Source organism: Protobothrops mucrosquamatus, unplaced genomic scaffold (genome assembly GCF_001527695.2).
Source record: "Protobothrops mucrosquamatus isolate PMUCROS unplaced genomic scaffold, P.Mucros_1.0 scaffold325, whole genome shotgun sequence".
In the NCBI taxonomy this organism is placed as follows: Eukaryota; Metazoa; Chordata; class Lepidosauria; order Squamata; family Viperidae; genus Protobothrops; species Protobothrops mucrosquamatus.
In genome coordinates this window covers 874,778-901,154 of record NW_015386664.1, presented here as the reverse complement: position 1 = coordinate 901,154, position 26,377 = coordinate 874,778, and the positions used below count along the sequence as shown (strand labels likewise).

General features: G+C 37.7%; 2 protein-coding genes across 2 annotated transcripts in view; one reads left to right on the top strand and one right to left on the bottom strand.

Moving 5' to 3' along the window:
- Positions 1-17,317, bottom strand: part of LOC107286792 (cytochrome P450 2C20-like) — a 20,583-nt gene extending 3,266 nt beyond the window's left edge. Inside the window, exons 1-5 of the mRNA XM_029284006.1 lie at positions 17,144-17,317; positions 12,196-12,358; positions 10,773-10,922; positions 8,620-8,780; positions 7,480-7,656 (exon numbers count right to left, since the gene is read on the bottom strand). Coding sequence (XP_029139839.1) covers positions 7,480-7,656; positions 8,620-8,780; positions 10,773-10,922; positions 12,196-12,358; positions 17,144-17,317 — 825 coding nt within the window. The remainder of the gene's footprint in view (positions 1-7,479; positions 7,657-8,619; positions 8,781-10,772; positions 10,923-12,195; positions 12,359-17,143) is intronic.
- Positions 17,318-20,936: 3,619 nt separating this feature from the next.
- ARHGAP44 (Rho GTPase activating protein 44) overlaps positions 20,937-26,377 on the top strand; it is a 130,599-nt gene continuing 125,158 nt past the window's right edge. The window contains exons 1-2 of the mRNA XM_029284005.1: positions 20,937-20,966; positions 24,151-24,319. Of these exons, the coding sequence (XP_029139838.1) occupies positions 20,937-20,966; positions 24,151-24,319 (199 nt within the window). The remainder of the gene's footprint in view (positions 20,967-24,150; positions 24,320-26,377) is intronic.

The following is a 26,377-nucleotide window of genomic DNA, read 5'->3' as shown; positions in this document are numbered from 1 at the left end:
CCAATACAGACTGCGTGCGGTCGGTGAGGAAGGAGGAGAACCACCGCATAACCGTGCCTCCCACTCCCAACTCAGCCAGGCGCCGCAGCATGATACCGTGGTCCACCGTATCAAAAGCCGCTGAGAGGTCCAAAAGAACTAGGACAGAGGAACAACCCCTGTCCCGGGCCCTCCAGAGATCATTCACCAATGTGACCAAACCTGGATTGTCCAAAATTAAGAGAATAACTGACTGAAACAAATACTGCATTATAACCAGAGATGCTGAATAGAATTACTGTGGATTGATCCATTCAGCTTTCCCCCCCTAATTTGTGGGCTTCTGAGTGGCAGACCACTGTGAGGACAATATGGAAGTGGTATGCCTTCTGTTGTGATTCTACTATTGCTTTTTTCTTCTTCTTCACAATGCTATTGCTTAAATCCAGCAATTACAGCAATTACAGCAATTACAGTATGATAAACACACAATTCTCCCATCAGATATGGAAGTAAACACTGAAGACACCAAGCATCTTATGTCTATCCCAGCCTTCTTAGAAGAACCATAATGAGAATATTTATCAGGACCTGTTGGGAGAGCAAAGAGACATCAGAAGGCTGGTGGCAAGCAATTCATTCCATTATACTTTAAAAAAAACGGGTATCCATAATTTGGAGGAGAGCTTCATACAATGACTAAGAGGAAGGTGAGATCTAGTATTTCCTAACCTTTTTTTTAATGGTGGAGTATGTACTTAAATAGTTGGGAGCGCGATGGCTCAACGGTTAAAGATGCTACGCTTGTCAGCTGGACAGGCTGGGTTTGAGACCCAAGTGCATGCGACGGGATGAGCTCCCGTCCCTTGCTGCAGCTCCTACTCACACTAGCAGTTTGAAAGCATGTAAATACAAGTAGATAAATAGGTACCACTTCAGTGGGAAGGTAACAGCATTCCCTGAGCCTTGACATATAGTCATGCTAGCTATATGACCATGGAAAATGTCTTATAATAATAATAATAATAATAATAATAATAATAATAATAATAATAATAATAATAATAATAATAATAATAATAATAATAATAATAATAATAATAAAGTTGGAAGAGACCTTGGAGGTCATCTAGTCCAACCCCCTGCTCAAGCAGGAAACCCTATACCATTTCAGACAAATGGCTGTCCAGTCTCTTCTTGATTAGGGGACTGGAGGCTAAAGCATATAAGGAAAGGCTGCTGGAATTGGGTATGTCTAGTTTAATGAAGAGAAGGACGAGAGGGGACATGATAGCAGTGTTCCAATATCTCAGGGGCTGCCCCAAAGAAGAGGGAGTCAAGCTATTCTCCAAAGCATCTGAAGGCAGGACAAGAAGCAACGGGTGGAAACTAAGCAAGGAGACAAGCAACCTAGAACTAAGGAAAAATTTCCTGATAGTTAGAACAATTAATCAATGGAACAACTTGCCTCCAGAAGCAGCGAATGCTCCGACACTGGAAGTTTTCAAGAAGAGACTGGACAGCCATTTGTCTGAAATGGTATAGGGTTGGACTAGATGACCTCCAAGGTCCCTTCCAACTTTACTATTATTATTATTATTAGTGTTGGAGCATTCACAGCTTCTGTCTCAGTAGGTGGCGGTATTGGGCTGACCTTGTCTAAATTTGGATTGCTAAGCAAGCTTGGACTGGTTAGTACTTAGACAAAAGATCTCTGGGTTTTTGGTTAGACTGACAAGTCAAAAACAACCCTGAAAAGGGTACAGGTGTCATAAGGAGAGCTACACATAGAGAAAAAGAATGATATAACTCTTGCATTCAAAGCAGACATATATGAAAAAGTTTGGGTAGACAGCAGCCTAAACCTACTAGATTCACCAGTTAATGTTCTGGTCTGATAGTTAATATATCAATATGAATACTATTAGTTCTTATTCTGTTGTGTAAATGTTATGTTTGATTACGCACTGAAAATTTAGAAGCACCAGTTCACAGGGTTCATCTTTTTTATGAAGTCACATTATTAAGCATAACGCTCTTTAATTGTTAATCAGTTTCTTTATTAACAAGACTCATTTTATGCTAGAGAAGCACACATCATGCTTTTATACCATGCTGTGCCAAAATTGGGCATTCTAATATCTAAAAAAAAAAAGAAAGAAAGAAAGAAAAAGAAAGAAAGAAAAGAAAATCCTCTTCTGGTAAAGAAACATATTTTTCTACTTATTGTCAGGGTAGTTGAGAATGTTGTTTTTTTTAAAAAAAAAAATTTGGGGTTGAATTTTGGGATGTATTGAATTTATGGAAGTGACAAAAATTATATTTGTAACATCAGCTGTCCAACTTTTGCTTGAAAACTTCCTGTAATGGATCCCTCACAGCTTCAAGAAGCATGTGGGTCTATTTTTCAATATCTATTGTTTAATATTAATTATTTAAGAAGAGACTGGACAGCCATTTGTCTGAAATNCGCCACGAAGCGAAGGTTGGAGACCGGACGATAATTAGCTAACACATCTGGGTCCAGGGAAGGCTTCTTAAGGAGGGGCCTCACCACCGCTTCCTTCAAGGTTACGGGGAAGACACCCTCCCACAAAGAAGCATTTATAATTCCCTGGAGCCAGGCTCGTGTACCCTCCCGGGCAGCCAGTACCAGCCAGGAGGGGCACAGATCCAGTAAACATGTGGTTGCATTCAGCCTCCCGAGAATCCTGTCCACATCCTCGAGAGCCACAGAGTCAAACTCCTCCCATATAACCGTCTCAAGACTTACTCCTGACTCCTCCCCCGGGGCCACCCAGTCAGAGTCAAGACCTTCTCGGATCCGAGCGACTTTGTCATACAGATATTGAGCAAAATCCTCAGCCCTCCCCCCCAAGGAGGAGGGAGCGAGTCACCCTGAAGAGGGTGGCCGGGCGATTATCTGATGACGCAATGATAGTTAAGAGACTATTCTGAACATTATTGAATATTTATAATATCATAATGAGAAACAGGCAGCTTTAATATTTTTAAATGCAGAGAAGGCCTTTGACAACCTAAATTGGGCTTTTATGTTTAAAATTTTGGAAGACATGGACTTTGGAGAGAATTTTATTCAAGGGGTCAAAGCAGTTTATATGTCACAGCAAACACAAATTATTATTAATGGTGATCTAACCAATTCATGTGAAATTCAAAAGGGTACCAGTCCCTTGACTCCCTTATTGTTTATTTTGGTGCTGGAAATTTTGAACAGAGATATTAGGCATGAGATATGAGAAAATAACAGGTGTAAGCATCAAGAAGAAAGTGTATAAATTGAGGGCATTTGCTGATGATTTGGTTATATTTTTGCAAGACCAAAAACTATTTTATGTGGAAATTAAATGAATTGGGGGTTTAGCGGCTTTTAAAATAAACAGAAAACAACAATGCTTATTAAGAATATGGCCTCTCAGGATAGTTTATTGACTAAAAAGTCTGATTTTGGGGTTGAGAAAAAGGTGAAATATTTGGGGATTATATTGACAAATGCAAAACATATTTCAAAATAACTATGTGCTTCTCTGGAATGATATCAAAAAGGGACCTATTAAGATGGGATAAACTGCATTTATATCATTATTGGGTAGAATTTCTGTAATTAAGATGACTGTTTTACCCAAGATGCTTTTTTTGTTTCAGATGTTACCAATATTTGCAACAGATACTCCATTTAAACAATGCCAGATGGATATTTCTAAGTTTATATGGCAAGGGAAAGAACCAAAAATTAGATATAAATTACTGCAAGATGCTAAGAAAAGAGGGGGTTTGGGTTTACCATATTTGAAACTATATTTTGATGCTTGTTGTTTAATCTGGCTAAAAGAGTAGGTGAACCTCCAGAATAAGAAGCTACTTGATCATGAAGGTCAAATAGATCAGGGCCACGGTATGCCAGCAATTGGTCCGCACAAACAAGCAAAGCCCCATCCGCGAGATTCAGGTAGCACATAAAACCATGCAACCTCCGGTCCACGGAAAAACTTCTCTCCATGGACCAGTCCCTGGTGCCCAAAATGTTGAGGATCTCTGAAGTAGAGGTTACTTAATTCATGAAGGTCACGAATTAAGATTTGGATGAAACAGTTATTTATGTCTATGGAGATTCTCAGTCATCCAGGTCATAGTTATCCCAAAGATGCTTTTTCAAGAGGCAACTGGACCTTCTTGTTTTTCTTTGAAGATGTTTCGCATCTCATCCAAGAAGCTTCTTCAACTCTGACTGGATGGTGGGAAATGGAAAGATTTATACTCCTTGCATTTTAAAAGAATGCAAATGAACTGCTGTCTGCAAGGAGTATAAATCCTTCCATTCCCCACCGTCCAGTCAGAGCTGAAGAAGCTTCTTGGATGAGAAGCGAAACATCTTCAAAGAAAAACAAAAAGTCCAGTTGCCCTGTGAAAAAGCATCTTTGGGACACGGTTATTTATGGCAAATTTAAAGTAAATGTTGATTTTAATAATCACTTTGTTAGACGTGACATTTTAAGAGTTTGGAATAAATATAAAACAAGATTTTCTATGAAGATGCTTATTTGGGTGTCCCAAGAAGGACACCTTTAGAAAAGAAATGATGGCAAATCCAGACTGGTGGATTTATGGTCAAATAATATATTTTAATTTTGGTAATCTTATCCTAAAGTCTAAGGAGGAGTTACAATCAGAAGGACATGTCTGCCATTGGTTTATGTACTTACAATTGAAAGAAAGATTTAAATTAGATAAAAAAAGTTATAGGTCTGACTTTGTCAAAAATGAATTTGAAATCCTACTGTGTAGTAGTGATGAACATATTATTGCTAAGATCTATAAATTATTATTGGAAAATGAACATGTAAAGCATTGAATGATTCAGTAGGCAAGGAATTTTGGATATAATGTAATGCTTGACCAATGGGAGAATATGTGGACGAAAGGTTTAAAATTTACACTAAATTATAATTTAAAAGAAAATTTCTATAAGATGATGTATTGCTGGTATTTAACACCAAACTGTCAAGAATGTATAAAAGTATTTCAAATGAATGTTGAAAATGAAAATGTAAAGAAGGGATATTTTATCATTTAGGGTGTACATATGACAAAGCAAAGAAATATTGGAATAGGATTCCCATCCTAATACAGAAGAATATAAAGATAAAACCAGAAACTTTTCTTTTGGATTTAATGGAAAAAGACTTGGAAAAAACTTTGGAACTTTGAGGTTATATATGTTGATGGTAACAAGACTATTTTATGCACAAAATGGAAGGACATTTTGATTCCCGCAATGGACAAATGGCTGCAAAGGTTGATGGAGTTAGCAGAGATGGCTAAACTAGCTGCTTTGATTAAAGAAAAAAATACAATTACTTTTGTTTCTACTTGGAAACTGCTTCTGGACTTTGTGCTTGAGGTGGGGAAAAAATGAAACTTTGATTTTGGGTTTTACCGATTAGATAGGATTGTTGTTATAGTAATAGCTAGTTTATACCATTATGTAAAAGTAAAAAGTTGAGGTTTGATGTCGTTATCTTATTCTACTGCACCAAATGAGTCAGAAGTCAATGCCTTCTCTTTCTTTTCCCCCTCTTTTCTACACCTTTCTGTCAACACTGCAAATGCTGTATATTCTTGCTTTGATAATATGCAGAACTGTCTGGTATTTTTATAGTTAAATCAGGCAACAGTGAAAGGGGAGGAGAATAAGGAAAGCCCGGGGAAAAAGAAACCGGAAGTAAATCACATCTTCCAAGTTAATTGGAAGATGTGAACCATGACCCCAAAATAGGGGCGGGAAAAATGCCTGGAATGTATGTGCAACGGAAAAGAATCTCAGATCTAAGCATTTCCACCATGCCGTACTGACATCTCTGTAACCTTAATAAATGCTTTTAGGAAAAATATGCCTGAAAGTCCTTTTAAGTGTTTCGTTAATCAGACACATGACACTTTCCCTTCCCTATTTTCCTTTTTTTTTTTGTATTTTTGTATTTTATATTATAAATTAATAAAAAAGTAAAAAACAAGTATAGTAGCTCATGAAGTTCAATCTAATGTATCTTCCAATTAAAGGAAAAGTAATTAATTCAAAATGCTTTTAGAGTGTATTAGACAACCTGTGCCCTGTTGAGTCACCACTGGTGACTGGTTAAAAAAAGCAGTGGGAGCAATGGTGACTTCCAACTTCCCCCAGTGTATTTCCTAGTGGAAAATTGGCAGGGAGCATCGAAGTGCGTGAGTATACATAATAGATGCCATGCAGATCAAAGAAGACATGAGCTTGCGGAGTATGTGTTGGGAAGATACATGAGGTGCACTAGAGGCACCATGCAGTCAATTAAGGGGCACAGGGAGTGATTTGGGACGGAAAGGGTGTGTGGAACTCAGGAGGGGTGGCACAGGTTGGGAAGGGTGCCTGGGGTTGCTTGAGAAGGAGCAAAAGGTGCCATGTGGGTCAGTGGCAATGCACTGCCACTCCCCCTCAGGGGGGAGAGAGAATGGGTTGGGAAGGATGCATGAGGATCAGAAAGAGGTGAGCAGGGAGTTGAAGTGATTTGAAAAAGGTGCCTGGAAATGTTTGGGAGTGTGCAAGAGGTACCATGTGGGTCAGGGAATGTGTGCGGGAGGCAGCCTGAGTCATGGTGCAAGAGGTACCATGTGGGTCAGGGAAGGTGTGCAGGAGGCAGCCTGAGTCATGGAGGATGCATGAGGGTGTGACTGTGTGGCTCAAGGAAGCTACGGGGAAAGGCAGTGTGGGCCCGAAAACATCTTGTCCATATCATGAGGTGGCCCTTCAACTAAATATTTACTATAAGGAATGGCCAAATTATAAGAATGCATATTTTGTTTTTGACCGAGGTTGTTATGTATAATTCAGCTAAAGAATTCCTAAGGTGTATGCTTGGAAAACAGAATTAAATCTGATCATAGAAGCTTGGATGTTTCATCTGAGAGGCTAATCAAAATTGCTTATAAATTCCAGGAAATTTCACTTGATCATCTTCATATGATCTATTACGAATCTAAAGAAACATCCTATAAAGAATGAATTAGAATGGGGAACAAAATTCTACACACTCATTTTTTAATTTTTTTTTAAATAGCTTTACTATGAATATACCAACATTATTTTAAGGAAGCTTCCATTTACTTCGATTTCTGCATAAAGAATACCAAATAGAGATTTCTCATGCTCAACTTATCTGGAGAAAAGTATATCTATTTTTAGCAACAGCAATTATAGCCAGAAGAAAAATATATGTCAAGAACTAGCAATGTGGGATTGTCCAAGAGCAAAGATAGAATATGGAGAATACATAATGTTATAATGGTTCACATTAGGTAAATTAGTTTCATGTTAGATGCATATCAGGGAATACTCATATTTATGCAGAACTTTTACACACACACACACACAAACATGCACACATGCATACACATACACAAACATAATATATACATACACATAGACACACACACACACATATATACCTTCTCTAATTTGATGAGGAAACAATCAATAAAGTCACGGGGTTCCTGAATATCCAGTGTTTTCTGGTGAAGTGCCACTTTTTCATGGATAAAGTCACAGAGTTTTTCAATTTCAGCAAAAGTCTTTGTGTGTTGTCCAGGAAAATATTCCATTATTTTTGGGAAACTATTGTACACCTGTAGCAAATTTCAGGTTAAATAGCATATATTTTTATACTATTGTGGTGGCATCATAATCCTCCGAACATTCAGAAATTAATTTTTACAGTGAAATTGCTAATTGTCAAGGCTCCCATAGGTGCCAAGGTCAAGAAGGCAAGAATTGGATTTCACAAAAATGTCTGTAATGGTAGTCTCAAATAAATAGAGAATTTGGGAAAATGTAGTAGGAATTTATATTTACAACAAGTTAATTAAAGCAAACTGTTATTGAAAAGATTTTCCCCAGATCTCTACCCACTTGGGTTGAGTTCCATTTGCAAGGTAGTCTGTCAATTGATTCACCCACTATTTTCCTACCCTACCCACAATCTCTCACATTAATGGATAATAGTGTAACTGCTCATAATCTTTGAAATAGAGAAAAGAGAGTGTGATTATTAGCACAAAAGTAACAGCTAACTGGAAAAAAACTGAGGGGAGAGAGAGAGAGAGAAAGAGACAGGTCAATAATTTAACATGAAAATTAATGTTGCCAATATTATTTGGTATGTATGTGCCATGCACTTTTTAAAAATATATAATATACGTTCTTTTTGTTTGTGTGGAATACTGCTATGTATCACAAAGGTAGCATGGAGAAAATAGCAGTGAAATATTAAGAGGCATCAACCATTCCAGTGAAATTTCATGTTTGGACCTCCCTGGCAAGTTAACAAATGAGTAAATACTAGAAAAAGTAGGCTAGAGCCCAATGATCAGGGAAGAAAATGGCCCATGGGAAATAAATCCAGCTATGAGAGGTGAACTGGGAATCAACTGATATTTGGGTGGCTCAGCCTCTCTGGATGTCTAGATTTAGCTTTTGCAGATCTGCAGTTCATTATATCTAGTTTTCACATTTTTGCCTTCAGCATTTGCATCCCTGCTAGTAAAAATGAAGCTTCAAGATAGGAGGTGCAGAATAGATGAGTAACATACCATTCCTGTGAAATTACTGCAGAGTTTTAATAAAGATTCTACAGTATGTTGGTTCTCCATGAACGTTTGATCTTTGTAATCAAATCGATTGCCGAAGACAACTGCACAGATTACATTAGAAACAGCACTTGTACATTTTCTTTTTAGTTCAAAAGACTGCCCTGCAAGAAAGGTCACAAATATTTATGAGTGGGTTCAGAAAATGCTGTGCTTTCTTTCCACAAATCTCATTATAAACCTTGAATAAGAATCATGATCTTTCTAGAATGAAGTGGTCCAGATGGGTAATTACTCTGGAATCCATTAAATATGTTAAAATATATGAAAATCTATATAATCCTAAAACTCTTGTGTCTGTAACTTCAACCGGATGAAATGGTGTATCATAGGCAAAACACTTTCAACTGAGATACCTTAAATTCAGAGTCCCCAACCCCTGGTCCATGGATCAGCACCGGGCCGCAGCATGCCAGCAACCAGTAAAGCCCCATCCATGGGATGCAGGCAGCACACGAAACCATGCCCCTTCCAGTCTGTGGAAAAACCTCTCTCCACGGAACTGGTCCCTGGTGCCCAAAAGGTTGGGGAGCTCTGCCTTAAATGGGCTAACCTAGAATGCCAGGACCCACTGCTCCTGTGGGGATAGAATTTAGGAAAGTTCTTGCCATTTCAGCAATGCTCTGCTGCTGCTGCTGCTGCTTCTGTGCTGTTGCAGTCACATGATCCTTATTTACAACGTACTCTGGCACTTCCCCACAGGTCAATGGGGAAGCCTGAAAAGCTTGCAAAGAGAAAGTCAATGGGGATCATATGATCATGGCTGATGGCGGGAATGTAGCGCTGAGTTTGGACTTCTTCCTTCCTGGGAAGCTTGAAGGGAAGGTCGCAAGTTGCTGGGGTAGGTTTCCCACACCTACACAATCTCTGCCAAAGGATGACCCAACAGCTCACAGTGGTGTCTGATACCATGGTACTTTGGTGCTCAACTGCTTTGAAATTTATCAGATTTGGTAGTCAACACATTTTGATGTGAAAATTTTGTCCCAGTACTCATCGTTTGTTTGGTAGTCAACGCACAAGCTAGAACTTGGTGTCAGCTGCTTTGTGACTGACTACATTATTCATTATGGTAAACACTGTTCATTTTTGGTACTCATCACGCCTCCTAGAACCACTTAACAATGAATACCAAGGTACCACTATATAGATTAAATACATGAAAGCCTACATTATGTTTCCACCATTTTATTACTGGATTCTGCTGTCTACAATTTTTTCTCATTGTCTGGGGCTCCTCATTCTGCATTTTTCTGTTCATAGCTGGTTTCTTTTCTTTTGTTCCTTTCCCTTGACCAACTTAATTCTTCTTTACCTTTTGGAACTTTCTGCTTCTCTTTCCAGTTTTAACCGAGCTTTTGTTCTTTCCATATCCCTCTCCTTCTAATCTAGCCAACACTTTTTTAAAAACAGTGCCGCACTCTTTGTTTTTATTTCTTTTCCTATCTCTTTCCCTAGACTCCACTGAAGATGGTTTTCAAAGGTAATATAACTCCCCGAGTAAATTTTATTTGTAGCTTTTTAAGTCTACATTGCCTACAGATCTTCATCCCTCATGCAGAATATTCTTATCCATGTTTTCTTTACCTACCTTAGTTTACCTATCTCATTTATCCATAAAGTATTTTACTGGCTGCTGAATTTAGCATTGATATTAAACCTGGTTAAACATATCCCTGATTAAAAATCCATAATTACCCCATTAAACAACTTCCTAGTATTTCTGATCAGTTGCTGCAGCCACATTAAAATTTCACACCCTCTCAGTATCCTTGTAATTTTATGAAGCCAAGAGCTGATGGTGGGTAGAAAAGTGTGGGAAACAGCTTGAAAGTTTTATATATTTCCTATGTGTATTTTTATCTCTACTCCTGAACACCAGTGTGAAAACAACACGGTAAGGGAAGGAGAGGGGGCTTGTTGCCGTCTCTCTTTCTTTTTCTTTATTTTGTGCAGAATAAAATGCAGACGTATTTGAGTTTCAACTTAGAATCTAATTTTCCTGTAATCCTACATGATACAAAACCCCTCTCGGCTTCTTTTTACAAATGAAATTATTCTTCTGCAGGAGAAGTGTTTTGGGCTTTTTATAGGACCTTGCATGCTGTCTACTTCCTCCACTAGAAAAGAGGCTTCCTCCTGCACTCTTTCAGACATTTGTTTCTTCCCCATCCCAAAATTTCTCAAGGTAGATAGAATGAAATATCTCATCTCCTTCCATTTTCTCTCATTAGCAGTGGCCAGACCTGAAACCAAAGACACAGGGAAAAGAGCATGATGTCAGTTTTCAGCTTTTGAGAAGTAGCATGTTTCAATATAAACAATGGTTACAAGTACTTTTCTCCTTCACATCTTTGTCCTGCTGATAGCAAAAACAGGTCACTGCACTGAAATATATTATGGATCACAAAATCTCCCACTTTTCAGAAAGTACAACTGGCAGCTTGAAATATTAATTAGCCAATACAGCTTCCATTTATTTATTCATTCATTTTCAATTTATGTAGCTACCTATCTCAAAACTTTACTCTGGGCAATATTAAAGAAAATGTATTTTTCTCAACTACTATATATTTTAGATTTTATAATTGTTATTGGTATTGTGTTTATCTTTAACACAATTCCAATAACAATTATAAAATTTAAAATATGTAGTAGCTGTGAAAAATACATTTTCTTAGTCATTAGTATAACTGGGAGATGAGAGCCTTCACACACTCAGGGCCCCAATCCTGACTGCTGTCATATCAAGAGGAGAATGTAAGGTTATGAAGATCATGATACAAGTTTCTGCCATTGTGATATAGGCAAAAATATATGATGTATATTGAACATAGAGACAATTCTATACTGTCCCTGCAATTTTCAGGAAGCAGGAAAAAAAATAAACTCACTTCAACATTTGTGCAATAGAGACACTCATTGGCTAAGAGAAGACATTTCCTTTTGAAGGTATATGAAATTAATTTTCAACAATAGCCCAGACGGCATCAGCCAAAACAGTTTTATTTGAAAAAGTATTTCTGGGTCTCTTTCCAAAGGGCCAATATAGAAATGAGAGTGTTTCTTTCTTTCTTTCTTTCTTTCTTTCTTTCTTTCTTTCTTTCTTTCTTTCTTTTTCTTTCTTTCTTTCTTTTTCTTTCTTTCTTTTTCTTTCTTTCTTTCTTTCTTTCCTTTTTCTTTCTTTTATTTTTTTCTCTTCCTTCCTTCCTTCTTTTCTCTCTGTCTCTGTCTCTGTCTCTCTCTCTCACACACACTCTCTCTCTCTGTCTCTCTCTCTGTCTCTGTGTGTGTGTGTACTTACATACTTCATAATGGACTATTAACAGGAAAGATGGTACAGTTTTATTCTCTCTTCTACAACTGTGACCAAATTAACATTTCTGCAAAATCATCTTTCAAGTGAAATTTTCTAGATCTCTCTACCATAATTTCTAGATCTCTCTAGCACAATTTAAAATGCATGTAACAGCTTGCAAAGAAAAAGAAGAGCAAATAAGGATGTGCAAAAGTACCAACCATGATTACGGAATATTCGCTCAATGGTGGGCACAATAATACGTCCACTAAATTCTTCTGCATGATCTATCAAAGCATCTTTTATCATCTCATATCCACAGATCGCAACCATTGGTTTTGATCCAATCCAGATGGTAAAGATAGGACCATACTGTCCAATAAGCTAAAGGTAGAATTAAATGAAAACCTAGTTAATTAGTTGATGACCCATGTTGGAGTGAAATTATTCCCAAGTATGTTTGAAGTACATTTTAAATTATCACAGAGAAACATTCAAAATGTTCAAGGAAAATTCCAAGAAGTCTTAACATCCACAAATACAACTAGATTCCAGAACATTGCAGATGTCTACTAGTTTGTGGGATATGACTAATCATATGGGTTTATATTAAATGTAATTGCTTTTAAAATAACAGAAAAAGAAAAAAGCAAAAGAAACAAAGCATATAATTACATACATTATCAAGAAATACATAACAAATGCTTTAAAAATAAGTGAAAAAATACAGCACAGAAAAATAAGGCATGGAATGTAGCAATAGCACTTAAACTTATATATCGCTTCACAGTGCTTGTACAACCCTCTCTAAGCGGTTTACAGAGTCGGCATATTGCACCCAACAATCTGGGTCATTTTACCGACTTCGGAAGGATGAAAGGCTGAGTCAACCTTGAACCTGGCAGTCAGCAGAATTAACCTGCAATACTACATTCTATAACCACTATGCCACCACAGTTCCTATTATAATATGTTGTTAAAACAATAAACAATTACCATTTTTTTCAATATCATTTTCTAGTAAATACACATATACACATATAATTGCACACACACAAACATATATTATGTATATACATATATATTTCTAATACTTGTGACAATCATGTTTTTTAATCAATTGTACTTTGTATAAATAGGCAATCCACTCTTAAGTAGCAACTATAATCAGTCTTCAATCCACTGAGTAAATGGATCTTACATTTATCTTTCCAATGTAGCAGTATCAATCTTTTAATTATGATAATGGCATGGAGAATCCATGTATGCTGTATAGTTGTCAAATTCCATATATCACCGGTAAGTATATAATTCAACAGAACATTATCCTTTGAAAAATTTAGCTTTAGACACAGTCACATTAACATTATTACTTTCTCACAAAACTTAACATGGCTAAAAGCATGTTTACTTTTATGTGAATTAAATATCCTAGTTCACATACAATAGCATGTGCTGTACATGATAAAATAGAGATTTTGTTGCATTTGTGACATACAAGACAAAAGTACCAAAACTTCCTAGTACTGTTTGTTTCACCCTTTCTGGTATCATTAGACTTCTTTCACTCTTCAAGTTAGAATTAAACTTTCCAAGTGACCAAACTTTGCCTGTTACAGCTTTCTAGTTTGATCAAACTCCAATCAACCCCCAAGAAAACCATAAACCAGTGGTGGCGAACCTATGGCACGGGTGCCAGAGGCGGCACTCAGAGCCCTCTCTGTGGGCACGTGCACCGTCGCTCCAGTCCTAGGCCTTCAGCTGGGTTTTATAAAACCTTTTCGCTTTAGGCCTCCACTGCCGTCCGTGTGCAAACAAAAAAAAAGTTCAATCAATCAGTCAATTTCAACTTCTCACGGGAAAAAAAATCTTGAAAAGTTGGAATTGATTGATTGAACTTTTTAGTCCCACCCAGTCTGCCAATACCACTGCAGCCATGCCCACCCAATGGGCCACACCCACCTAATGGGCCACACCTACCCAACGGGTCACACCCACCCGGCACCCGACAATACATAAGTGGGTTTTGGGTTGCAGTTTGGGCACTAAAAGGTTCGCCATCACTGCCATAAATTGTCCATTGTCTTACAATTCACCACCTTTCAACCTTAAGTAAGCATTATGCTTTGCTATTTTGTAGTTCCCCATTATATTTATATTCATTGAGGGTCTTCAAGAAACTGGATATCACTAGGTTGCAGCAAGGAATTTCTGTATGTTTTTGTTGATGTCTAGTGATTATGCAGATTTTTGCAACCCATATAAGATAGTCTTAGTGTCAGAGATTTCCGGTCCTGCGCAGCAGTGCAGCAGTCGAGGGGTTCGGGACTCCGTGCCCTTTGGCCGAGTTTCTTCCTGTTAGGGAACCCTAAATGGGCCAGAAGCCGCCCCAAAGAGGCGGCAAAGGAAGGAAGTCCCAAGGACCTCGGAGCAATGGCGGTCGACCTGATCAGTCCAGGAGAAGCCTTCCAGAAACCAACAGGAGAAAGGCTAGCCTAACTTCAGAGTCTAGCCCAAGCTGCAAGCAACCAAAGTCAAAAGCACTATTTTAAGCTGATTGTAAACAGCGCGTTTGAATCTGGGTAAGAACATCGATTTTCTCTATCCTACTTATCAACTTTCCTGAAGGAAAAAAAAATCCCAAGAAACAGAAAACCTCCGAAAGTGAAGGAGGGGGATTTTTGCCCCACCCTTTTACTAACGGAAGCGGCGAATTAAACCTTTTATGAAGAACCAAAATGTATTGAAATGAAATGAAATGACTATAAAACCTAAATTTGGATAAGTTTGAAGTTACTGAATGGTTAAGACTCTCATTTTAAAGGCAATTTGTTCATTTTGAAAATTTGAAAAATAAACCAGTGCTGACATCTAGTGGTGGATGAAGACTACAACAGCTATGGCTTTCATGCAGGACTTGGCAAAATCTGGAAAAAACTAATCTCTACTTGTGACTTTCAAAGCTCTAACAACAGAGAACAGCTGTGACAAAAAAGAAAATCTGGGCTGCAAACAAAGTGAGACTTACAAACTTCAGGGAACAAAAAAAAAATTTTTTTTTAACTTTCTGGATTACAAGTATCTACTTAACTCTGACCCCAAAGCTATTTGCAGAGAAAAGGAAATTTGGATTCTTGGTCATCATGGAAAATCAGAGATTTATAGAAAGAACCTATCAAGAAAAAATAAATACTTTTCAAGAGGAGACATACGATATGTTGCAACTAATTCAAATAACAATGATTTCAAACCGCAAAGAAATCCAAAATAACTTTGAAAATATAAACCAATTCATCTCCAATTTATCTTTACAACAACAACAAAAAATCCCAGGAAACAACAACAGAGAAGGAACAGATAAAACAGACAACTGAATACAAATTTGAGGATAGAGACTTAAAGATGGAACCTAACAAAACAAAGAAGTATGATTTAACCAAGGAGTAGGCAACCTTGACTCTTTTATGACTGGTGGACTTCAACTCCCAGAATTTCGGAGCCAGCCATGCTGAGGGGAAAGGGAGAGGTTTCCAAGCTGAGCCATGCTGGCTCAGGAATTCTGGGAGTTGAGGTCCACGAGTCATAAAAGAGCCAAGCTTGCCTACTCCTGATTTAACCCAAGTGGGGAAAAAATTACAATACTGGATTTGGAAAAGCCAATTATACTTTAACACTACAAAACAAATTTGAGGATAAGAAAAAAGATTATTCCAGGAGATGCCAGGAAAAACACTAGAACTGGAGAGACAAAAAATGATAAGAGAAGCAGAGGGGAAAAGAAAGAAAAAGATTTTCAACAAAAATGAATGGGCAAATGCCTCTCACAAAGATATTGTACTTGACTTACCTTTTATATCTATAGTAACACCTACAAGAATATGGAAAGATTCTTTGACTTAGCAGAACATATTGATTAAGAAAGATACTGGGCAAAAGAAAAACACTAAAGTGAAAATTAAGAAAATAGACAATGGGGCCTATCAGAGAGAATATTTAAAAAAGAAATATAAAAATTTTGGATGTGAATTTGACTTTAAGAGGGAAAAGCCCCTCAAGTAACATAGTACTTTCTTTTTCTTCTTTTTTATTTTATTTCTTGATATGAGTAATATAAAAGAGTTGGAATGGCTTATATAAAGGAAATGTTTTAGATATCTAAAGGTGATTGACTCTAAGAAAATTACAATAGATTAAAAAAAATGTTTTGAATAAGAGTTAAAAGACTAGAGGACTAGATTTATTAAATGGAATATTTAAAGTTTAAATATATTTTTAATTATGGTAAAAAAAGAACAAATAACTTTTGGAAATAAATATGTATTAGCTTATAGGAAATAGGGATTTTAAGTAGCATACTATCTTTTTTATTCTTATTCTTCTTTTTTCTTTTTTTAGTCTTATTTATTCCTTAAGAAAGGTAAAAGTATTGGGTTGGCTTACATGAGAAAAATAGACTTAAATATTTAAATGTAATTAACTTTGAGAAAATCTTAACCAGTAAGAATGTTTTTAATATTGTGGGAAAAACAAATGTAAGCAAGAACTGTAAACAGGATTTATGATGAGACAACCAGAATGACTAGATAGAAAAGGAATATTATATTGATGTGATTATTAGTAAACTTTTATACTCAATCATCATTCATCAAAACAAGAATTGTATTAACTTAAGGTTGGTAAAAGAGAACATTATGGGAAAAAGAAATCAAGTAAAGTTATTATGTGGATTATAGATTACAAAAATCAACTGTTAGTGAATGTTTCTTAAATGTAAACCCAGACAACACCGAATATTAAGGTGATTATATTAAAAAAAGTAATAAAACATATTTTAAAAAATATAGTCTTAGTGTTTGGTTAGCTAGGACAGAAGGTGTGTCTGCATTTCAACAAACTGGAATCAAGCAGGATGGCTAGAGGAGGAGGAGATTTCATTGAGTTTGATGCTAATTCAAATGAAACAAACTTGAGACCAGATATTTAATTTTCTAAAACTCTTATTACTACTACTTATTATTCCTTTTATCAACTTTATGCTTTTATCAGGTTGCTACAAAGCAATTCTATGCTAAAATACCTGTTGAAAACTTATATGAATACTCAACAACACCTCTAACTACTAAAACTAGAGAAAGGAAGTAATATAGATAGACTTCAAAGAAATCATACCTTTTCATAGGTTTTATACAGAGGTAGTATATCTTGCTGCAAGAGGTTCCCCAGAATAGGCCATGGAGTAGGTCCAGCAGGCAGCTGCCTTTTTTTCTTGTACATTTGGAAAGATGAGAAAAGGGTGAAGAGTACACAGAGAAGAAGCAGAACTCCTGTCCATGTCAGCTCCATCCTTCTCCAAGTTCCTCTTGAAAAATCACAGAAAATGTTTAAATGAACTTATTGAAAGGAGGAGGCCTCCCAGACTCCCAATCACCTCTAAAGTCCAGGTTTCCTCTAACCTTTCACATACCTACTGGTTTACTTTCTGCTTAATTTATTCTTTCACCTTGAGGAGAGTTACTTATCAACATTTATAACTTCTCCCTCTAGGCAGAAATAAGTTCTTGTTTCTGTCCTTTGTGGGGGATGGGGGTAGGTTGAAAACCAAAACATTTGCCTTTTATGTAGATGAGGAGTCTTTCAGGGAAAAAAATGGTAACCAACTATGCTTAGGAAAATTTTAACAAAAAATATGTGGTTATTTGATTGTGCCTTTTAGAATTAAAAGTTCACTCACAAGTCAATTTAAAACTCCATTGTTACTGAGAGAGGAAATGACTAAGGGAATGGTAGTGGGTAATTCAAACATCTGTGATAAAACAAGTGGCAATAACAGTATTTAGATTCATAGGCTATATAATGTTGAATTATGAATACAAATTTGGGGGGAAAACATGGGCCACATAGTTTTTGTATTTCTAAGCTGTAAAACATAATTAAATGAACAGAGCAGTGATTCTCACTTGTCCTATGCAAGGTTACCCAAGTTCTCCTTCCAAGTGGCAAGGGTAAGGAGTCTCAACAAAATCTACTTCTTTGTCGTCTTATTTAAGTGTATCTGTGATCTTGGAACAGTCCAAATCAGTTTTAAATATAATGAGAATTCCTTTACATTACAGTTCATTCTAAACACTCCCTCTTCTTTGCAGAGTACTGTATTGTTTCTAGAAGATCCTCAAGAAACAAACTTGCTGGTGACAGCCTCTTCACTACCAGGGGAAGGATAAACAGGAAAACCAGGTCAATAAATGAGAAAGCAGCAGCCATTCAGGACTACATCCTTTGGAAGAGCAAAAGTCACCTTTATCTCATTCACATTCACTATTTGAGAATTGCCCAGGTTTGGGTGTTTGCTTTTGCAAATATAAGTCAAGGAACCCAGTATCTCTGGAGATAACCAATTTAGCCACAGTAACACAAACTTTAAATTCCTCTGGAGGACAGCAATAGCACATTTAACACAGGGCTGCTTTTACAAAATGCTTTGAAACTTCAAATGATTTCCCAATAATAGAACAACTTTCCAGGAATTCTTAAACTATTATGTTTCCATGTTATTGAAACTGGTGAGCACAAAATTTGCTGTTCAGCACCACAGGAAATTCTGAATCAATGAGGTAAAGTCCTCTTCATTAATTGTTTTCATTTTTTACATTTTTATATGAATGTTTCCTGAAAGAATAAGATAGAAATCAGAATAAAGAGAATTCAGCATTTCTAGGCTGCTATTATTATGGTTCTTTAGTAATTATCTTCTTTCCTTTGGGGTTGGGGTTTTGAGCATGAGTTTTTAATAAATTCAAGAACTACTTCTCTTCAACCTTCATGTAGCGTTCCAACATTTTGAGCCCGTTCAGACTTTACACATGCTTGCAACTGGACAGGCTTTGGAAATAATCCCTGACAGGTTTTGCAAGTGGTAGCAATGTGGCAGAGTAGAAAGTTCAGGAGGGGACCAGGTTACACAGCAGCAGTAACGGCAACAATAGCAGCAGCAACAACAAAAACAGGGATTCATTTGTTCTAACCCAATCAACAGCATCCACATCAGCCATTACCTGGATTACCTAGAAATAACCCAACTATGTTGCCCAAGTAAGGGTGATGGGTCACTGAAGCCTTGAACTTTCCTGGCAAAGGAAAGGGAAAATGTTGACCGAAAAGTTCCAGAGAGAACAGCACCCAACTCACCTCACAAAGCAGTTGTGATAAAACCTCTTCGCAATATTTACTCTGGAGTACACCCTTTGGAAAATAGCAGAACGTAACTTCTGCGCAAATGTGTCTTGAACTTGTCACTTGGAGACAGAAGTCCTGCTCAAGGGCACCCTTGAAAGGATAATATGATTATTTTAACCAATGTGCATCAACCAGAACCAAATCTCAGTTTTAACCTGAGCAGCTCCTGCTTTACTATGCAAACTAGGCTTTCTAATCCAGAGATGACAGATCTCACCTACTACGATAGGTACAAAGTATACTGGAACCTAATTTTACTAGTGTGGCTCAAGTACAGTGAGTATAAAATTACATTGAAGCTTTACATATAGCTTCAGCAAGTTTACTGAAAATTCCTGTCACAAATTCAGGATGTATTTCAAATACTTTCACCAAAACAAAACTTCAGGGACTAATTAACTAGGTTTTTATTTAATTCTTTCAGCTGACTGGGAAGCATGGGTTTATCTTTAACATCTGGGTTAGATCATGTTAACATGATATGGCTTCGATTTTTCCTTCCATCCTTGGGACCTGTGAAAAATGGCCCAGCATAACCAATTGGAAGGGAGGCAAGGTGACTGGAAAAAAAAACTAGGGATGATGATTATCTTTTTTAAACATTTTTGATACAAAATTCCTTTGCCTTTTACTGATTATTTAAATTTATTATAGCTACCCATTCTCATTGACTCTGAGGGGGCTTACAAATACAAGTACAAACAATAAAGAACAGTTGAAAGCATACCATCCCACAGGCAGCCTAGAACAAAACTATCATACCATAACAAATCACACCAAACTAGAAGCCCCACAAAAACAACAATCCCAGTATGGGACCAAAGTTTCAGAGAATGTTATACATATTTCCCGGGGGGGGGGGGGATGCTGTTTCAGAGGGCAGAAAATGCCCAGGTCCCATAAAACAACAGTGTTTAATAGAAGAGACCTGGAGCATGCTCATTCTTCCAGAATGCACTTGCCCGGCAGAAACAACCTGTAAATATTGTTTAGGTTATGAAAAATACTTAACGCAGTAAATCAGATTGGTATAACATTGTGTCATACCTCCAGCCAGCCAACGAACACCCAGGAGATTAGCATCAGCGCCTTTTACAATGTTTGCCAAATATTCAGGCATTCCAAAGCTGTAGCAGCCTTTGTTAATGGGATGCTATCAGATTTCAGCAGCAGTTAAAAGTATCCTTAATACGACCGGAACAGAGACCAAAAGCAGAATCTTTAACGACAGCAAATCCAAAACGTGCTTTCAACTGAGCCAGCCAAGCATAACAGCAAATATCTGGAGCATAACCACCAATTCTTGGTCTCCTTCACAAGCCACGTGCCCTGGAAGCACATTTTTTTTAAATTAAGGAGGGATTTCACTTCATTGCTGACAGAATGTGCTATTTCAGTTTTAGAGTTGGAGAGAATTATGGAAGTTTGCTGCTGCTGCCGCCTGCTGGACCTCTGTATTACTAAAGGCTCAATCTTTTGCATCATGGCAAGCAATCAAGGGGTTTCCAATCACCCACAATATCTGGGGGTTAACCAGGAGTAGGTCAAAAGTCATAGGGTTTCCAAATCCTGGCTTAAAAAACCTGGAAGTTTGGATTTTATTTTTTGTTTTAATTTCATGTGGCATTTTTGTGATAACTATTAGTTCTATTTACTGACCCTTTTTAAATGATAATTTCTTCCTTTGCCATTACTGGAAATTTAAATAAATATCTTTTGGGCATATGCGATGGTTTGTGAAGAGAAGGAAGACAACCAAGTAAGCCTCCACCAGGCTTTTTGAGGGAAGGTGGGGTTAAGGGAAAAAGGAAAAATAATTCTTAGGCTCTAAGCTCAGCTCAGGACTTGGGATTTTTAGAATACTAAAAATCTAATACAATCAACTTTGTTTTTAAATCTGCTTTTAGATTTATAGATCTGTAATATCCCTCTCTTTTCATTTCTTATCAGGTGACTTTTACTCTTAGAAATCCTTCTGCGATTTACTGAATCACAAGCAAAATTTTACTCCAACTACATTTACTAACATTTACTAACCACTTTTATTCCAGCTGAAATTAATTGCACTTTTTGAGGAGAGAGGAAATTTCATGCATAAAATTAGTATTAGAAATATGCTTGTTTTATGCACAGTGAATGCAGATTTAGAATGTATCATACACGCTCTGCATTTTGAGCGAAATAACCAATGTATATGTAAAGCAGAATTTAGTTGTTGGGAATGTTGTGTAGTTCAATAAGTGGAAGGTAATATGAAGGATTAGCGATAGCTTAACAGAAAATGAGTATTTCGGAGTTATCTTCATCATTATCATCACCATCTGTTTTTACCTAATCAGCCCATTCATATACATTGGTTATTTTTTTCAAAACGGCGAACTACTTTTCTGTGAAAGAAAGTCATGATATATATATTTGCAATATATTTGGCAGGTCCTATCAGTTGGAAGGGGACATTTTGAAACAAGACAGAGACAGGCAGAGCTTCTGCCGAGTCAGTTCTCATGCTGGGCAAGTGTGCATCCCAGAGAGAGAAGAAGCACAAATCACAAAAGTTCTTTTCTGCAGTATATGATGCTGATACTCTCCCAGAGCTTTGATGGAAGCCTTTTCCCCATGTGTGGGACCTCTGGTCTAATTTCCCATAGAGTCAGAAATCTCCAATAGATTTCTCCCTGCAGCCCTTCCAGCAAATCTCATCTTAAATTTTCTAGTCAGGTTCATAATCCCTATAAAATCTTTCTCTGTATTACATTTTCCTCCTTATATAAGCAGCCCCTTGTTTCACCTGCCTTCCAGCCCCTGGGTTCATGCAATCTATTACTTTCTCCTTAGTAACACAAACATGCACGCACAGACATTTGATATTGCAACCTACGACTATAGTTATCCCTCTTGGCAAAAGCTCATGACTACATGAACAGATGGATAAAATTTACTTTTCTCCTGTGTGGAGCATAAGACTGCAGGGGCTATGACAGTAATATTATGAACATGACACTCTCTGCATATTCCTATTGAGTGTCTGGAGAGAACACTAAATGGCTTACAGTGACAACAACCTGTTCCCAGTATTTCAAGGCTGACAGTGTATTCCAGCTCAATACTTTGGAGGACTGGGTAGCCAAAAAGGTATGATGTGGAAAAAAACAGAGGCATTCGCACAGATAAACCACAAAAAGCAAAAGAAGCTTAGCTAGATAGGCTATGGCTTAGAGGAGATGGTGGAGGTTAACATACCCAAAGTCAAGAAAGTAGACGGCATGGACAGCAATCTAATTATCTTCATTTTAGTATAACGTGCTAACAAGGCCTTCTTGGTACTCCCTCATTCTTCTGTGCCCATAGCAACAGAGTGTATATGCCAGCCTGATAGAAATCTCTTGTCATATATCCTTATCCTTTTTTTTTTTCAAATATTTGATAGGGGAAGCAGAACTGAAGCAAAGATATAGTCCATCCACAGGGGCTTTGTGTCCCTGCCTTGTTCACCCCCTTCCCAGTCCTGTTTCTTCTCTACATAGCTCTAATCTTCAGCACGGTTACAGCCCTGATAAACAGTATAAAGTTACTGAGTAACTGTGCAAATGTTGAAAGTAAATAGAGAGGAAACAAAGTACAGTTTGCTGACCTGCTTAAATTATCCTTCTACATTTTCTTTAATTAAAAATGATTAACCCATTCCATGAAATAGTTAATGTTGAACGTATTTAAAGTGACTATTTGCCTGCTAATCAGTGACTATGTTGTCACTTTAAACCTAAATAGCTAAACTGATTCCAACATTAAGAGTGTGAAACTTCGAGCTGGGAAGGGGGGAATCATAGCTGAAAACATGCCAAATTTGAAAAACTCACATCTTTCACTTTTATTTAATCATTATTTTACTTTTTTTTAAAAAAAAGTAGACAGGCAGACGGATAGAAAGCTGCTATCTGAAGAGTAAGGCATTCAAAAATAGCATTTATTTACTTTATTTACTGTTGCTGGTAACAGTTCTTAGCCTTTGTCTCAGAGTGTTGAAGTATGCTGTCAATTGTTATTGTTGTTTAATGTATTTATATTCCATCTCTAGCCTAAAGTAGATTGTGGGGGGAGAAGGAGAGTCTCCCCTGATTTTAGCCTTATCATAGCAATCTTGGAAAGGGAGAGAGTGACTGGCCAAAGAAATCCATTCAGTGAGCTGTATGGTTGAATTGGATTTGAACCTGGGGCTTCCTGGCCCAAGCATAAAACATTCACCCCTACAACTTAGGAAAGGAAAGGAAAGGAAAGGAAAGGAAAGGAAAGGAAAGGAAAGGAAAGGAAAGGAAAGGAAAGGAAAGGAAAGGAAAGGAANTATTACTTTCTCCTTAGTAACACAAACATGCACGCACAGACATTTGATATTGCAACCTACGACTATAGTTATCCCTCTTGGCAAAAGCTCATGACTACATGAACAGATGGATAAAATTTACTTTTCTCCTGTGTGGAGCATAAGACTGCAGGGGCTATGACAGTAATATTATGAACATGACACTCTCTGCATATTCCTACTGAGTGTCTGGAGAGAACGGCTTACAGTGACAACAACCTGTTCCCAGTATTTCAAGGCTGACAGTGTATTCCAGCTCAATACTTTGGAGGACTGGGTAGCCAAAAAGGTATGATGTGGAAACAAACACAGGCATTCACACAGATAAACCACAAAAAGCAAAAGAAGTTTAGCTAGATAGGCTATGGCTTAGAGGAGATGGTTGAGGTTAACATACCCAAAGTCAAGAAAGTAGACGGCATGGACAGCAATCTAATTATCTTCATTTTAGTATAATGTGCTAACAAGGCCTTCTTGGTACTCCCTCATTCTTCTGTGCCCATAGCAACAGAGTGTATATGCCAGCCTGATAGAAATCTCTTGTCATATATCCTTATCCTTTTTTTTTTTTTCAAATATTTGATAGGGGAAGCAGAACCGAAGCAAAGATATAGTCCATCCACAGGGGCTTTGTGTCCCTGCCTTGTTCACCCCCTTCCCAGTCCTGTTTCTTCTCTACATAGCTCTACTCTTCAGCACGGTTACAGCCCTGATAAACAGTATAAAGTTACTGAGTAACTGTGCAAATGTTGAAAGTAAATAGAGAGGAAACAAAGTACAGTTTGCTGACCTGCTAAATTATCCTTCTACATTTTCTTTAATTAAAAATGATTAACCCATTCCATGAAATAGTTAATGTTGAACGTATTTAAAGTGACTATTTGCCTGCTAATCAGTGACTATGTTGTCACTTTAAACCTAAACAGCTAAACTGATTCCAACATTAAGAGTGTGAAACTTTGAGCTGGGAAGGGGGGAATCATAGCTGAAAACATGCCAAATTTGAAAAACTCATGTCTTTCACTTTTATTTAATCATTATTTTACTTTTTTTTTAAAAAGTAGACAGACAGACGGATAGAAAGCTGCTGTCTGAAGAGTAAAGCATTCAAAAATAGCATTTATTTACTTTATTTACTGTTGCTGTTAACAGTTCTTAGCCTTTGTCTCAGAGTGTTGAAGCATGCTGTCAATTGTTATTGTTGTTTAATGTATTTATATTCCATCTCTAGCCTAAAGTAGATTGTGGGGGGAGAAGGAGAGTCTTCCCTGATTTTAGCCTTATCATAGCAATCCTGGAAAGGGAGAGAGTGACTGGCCAAAGAAATCCATTCAGTGAGCTGTATGGTTGAATTGGATTTGAACCTGGGGCTTCCTGGCCCAAGCATAAAACATTCACCCCTACAACTTAGGAAAGGAAAGGAAAGGAAAGGAAAGGAAAGGAAAGGAAAGGAAAGGAAAGGAAAGGAAAGGAAAGGAAAGGAAAGGAAAGGAAAGGAAAGGAGGGAGGGAGGGAGGGAGGGAGGAAGGCTCAACAATCTAAAAGGGGATGTAAAGAACCAGCAGTATTGTTTCTTCACGCTGTACTGTAAATGAAAAACAGCTCAGACTTCCTATTTTAAAGAAAGATTTTGCCTTCCTAGAACTAAAAAGCAAAGTACAGAAGATGACTTTTTGCTGTTTTCTTCTGCCACCTACTGGTTCATGGGGGAATAAAAGTTGAGCTGCATGCCATATGAGCTATTATCGTGTTTCCCCAGAAATAAGACCCAACCAAAAAACAAGCCCTAGCATGATTTTTCAGAATGCACTAATTTAAGCTCTACCCCAAAAATAAGCCCCAGAGACGAGGCGAGGCAAGTGGAGGGGTGGGGGTGGCTGGCCTAGGGCGAGTGGCAGGTGGATATGGCCAGTTCATGTCACTCATGTCAGGGGGCACCTGTGGAGGCCCAGGCAGGGCTGGGGGGATCCAGGGGTCTCCAGAGAGGGGGCGAGACCAGGGCGGGTGCCAGGGCCTAATCCACTGGAGGAGCCTCACCGACCCTCTCGTTTAAGGTCCCCAGCAGGCGACATGGGCTGCCTGGAGCCCTGGGCGGTGGGCACCTGGCCCAGCGCTTTAGCTCCTGGGGCACTGGGATCCCGTGACCCGGCTCTGCTTCACCAAAAGACTGTCTGTCTTTGCCCACGGTTGCCACAACTGGGACAGGGCAGGCAGCCGCATGGTTGCCCGGCCAGATCACGTACCTCCCCCCCCATGTATCTGCCTCTGCCTGCTGCTTGGAGGGCCAGCATGGCAGCCCCAACACACTCACCACCTCCTGTATATGAAAAAATAAGACATCACCCGAAAATAAGCCCTAATGGTTTTTTGGAGCAAAAATAAATATAAGACCCAGTCTTATTTTCAGGGAAACATGATATACACCCTATGTTTTAGGGACTGGGTTATGTCAAGGAAGCTGTTTGAAAAAAATAAACTAAGCAACAGAAAGAAACTAGAAATGCATGAAAAATGGAAACAGAACAGAAAAAAGAGGATAGAGAATTTTTTTTAATAATAATAGATCTCAATATCTGCAGGGTAGGCAAGGGAGGCAAGGGATGAAATAGAAAGGTAAACATTTCCCGTCTCATGAAATATATGTGACAATTAAGCAAATGCCGAGACTCATAGTACATTCTCACCTCAGACATTGATACAGAAATATGTAATCTCAGAATTTGCATGATGGTGTCATTTTGGCTTGTTGCAGTTGCCATGGCATTTGAACCGGGGGAACTCAAGCTGAAAACTTTACTTAACCGCAGAGTTCA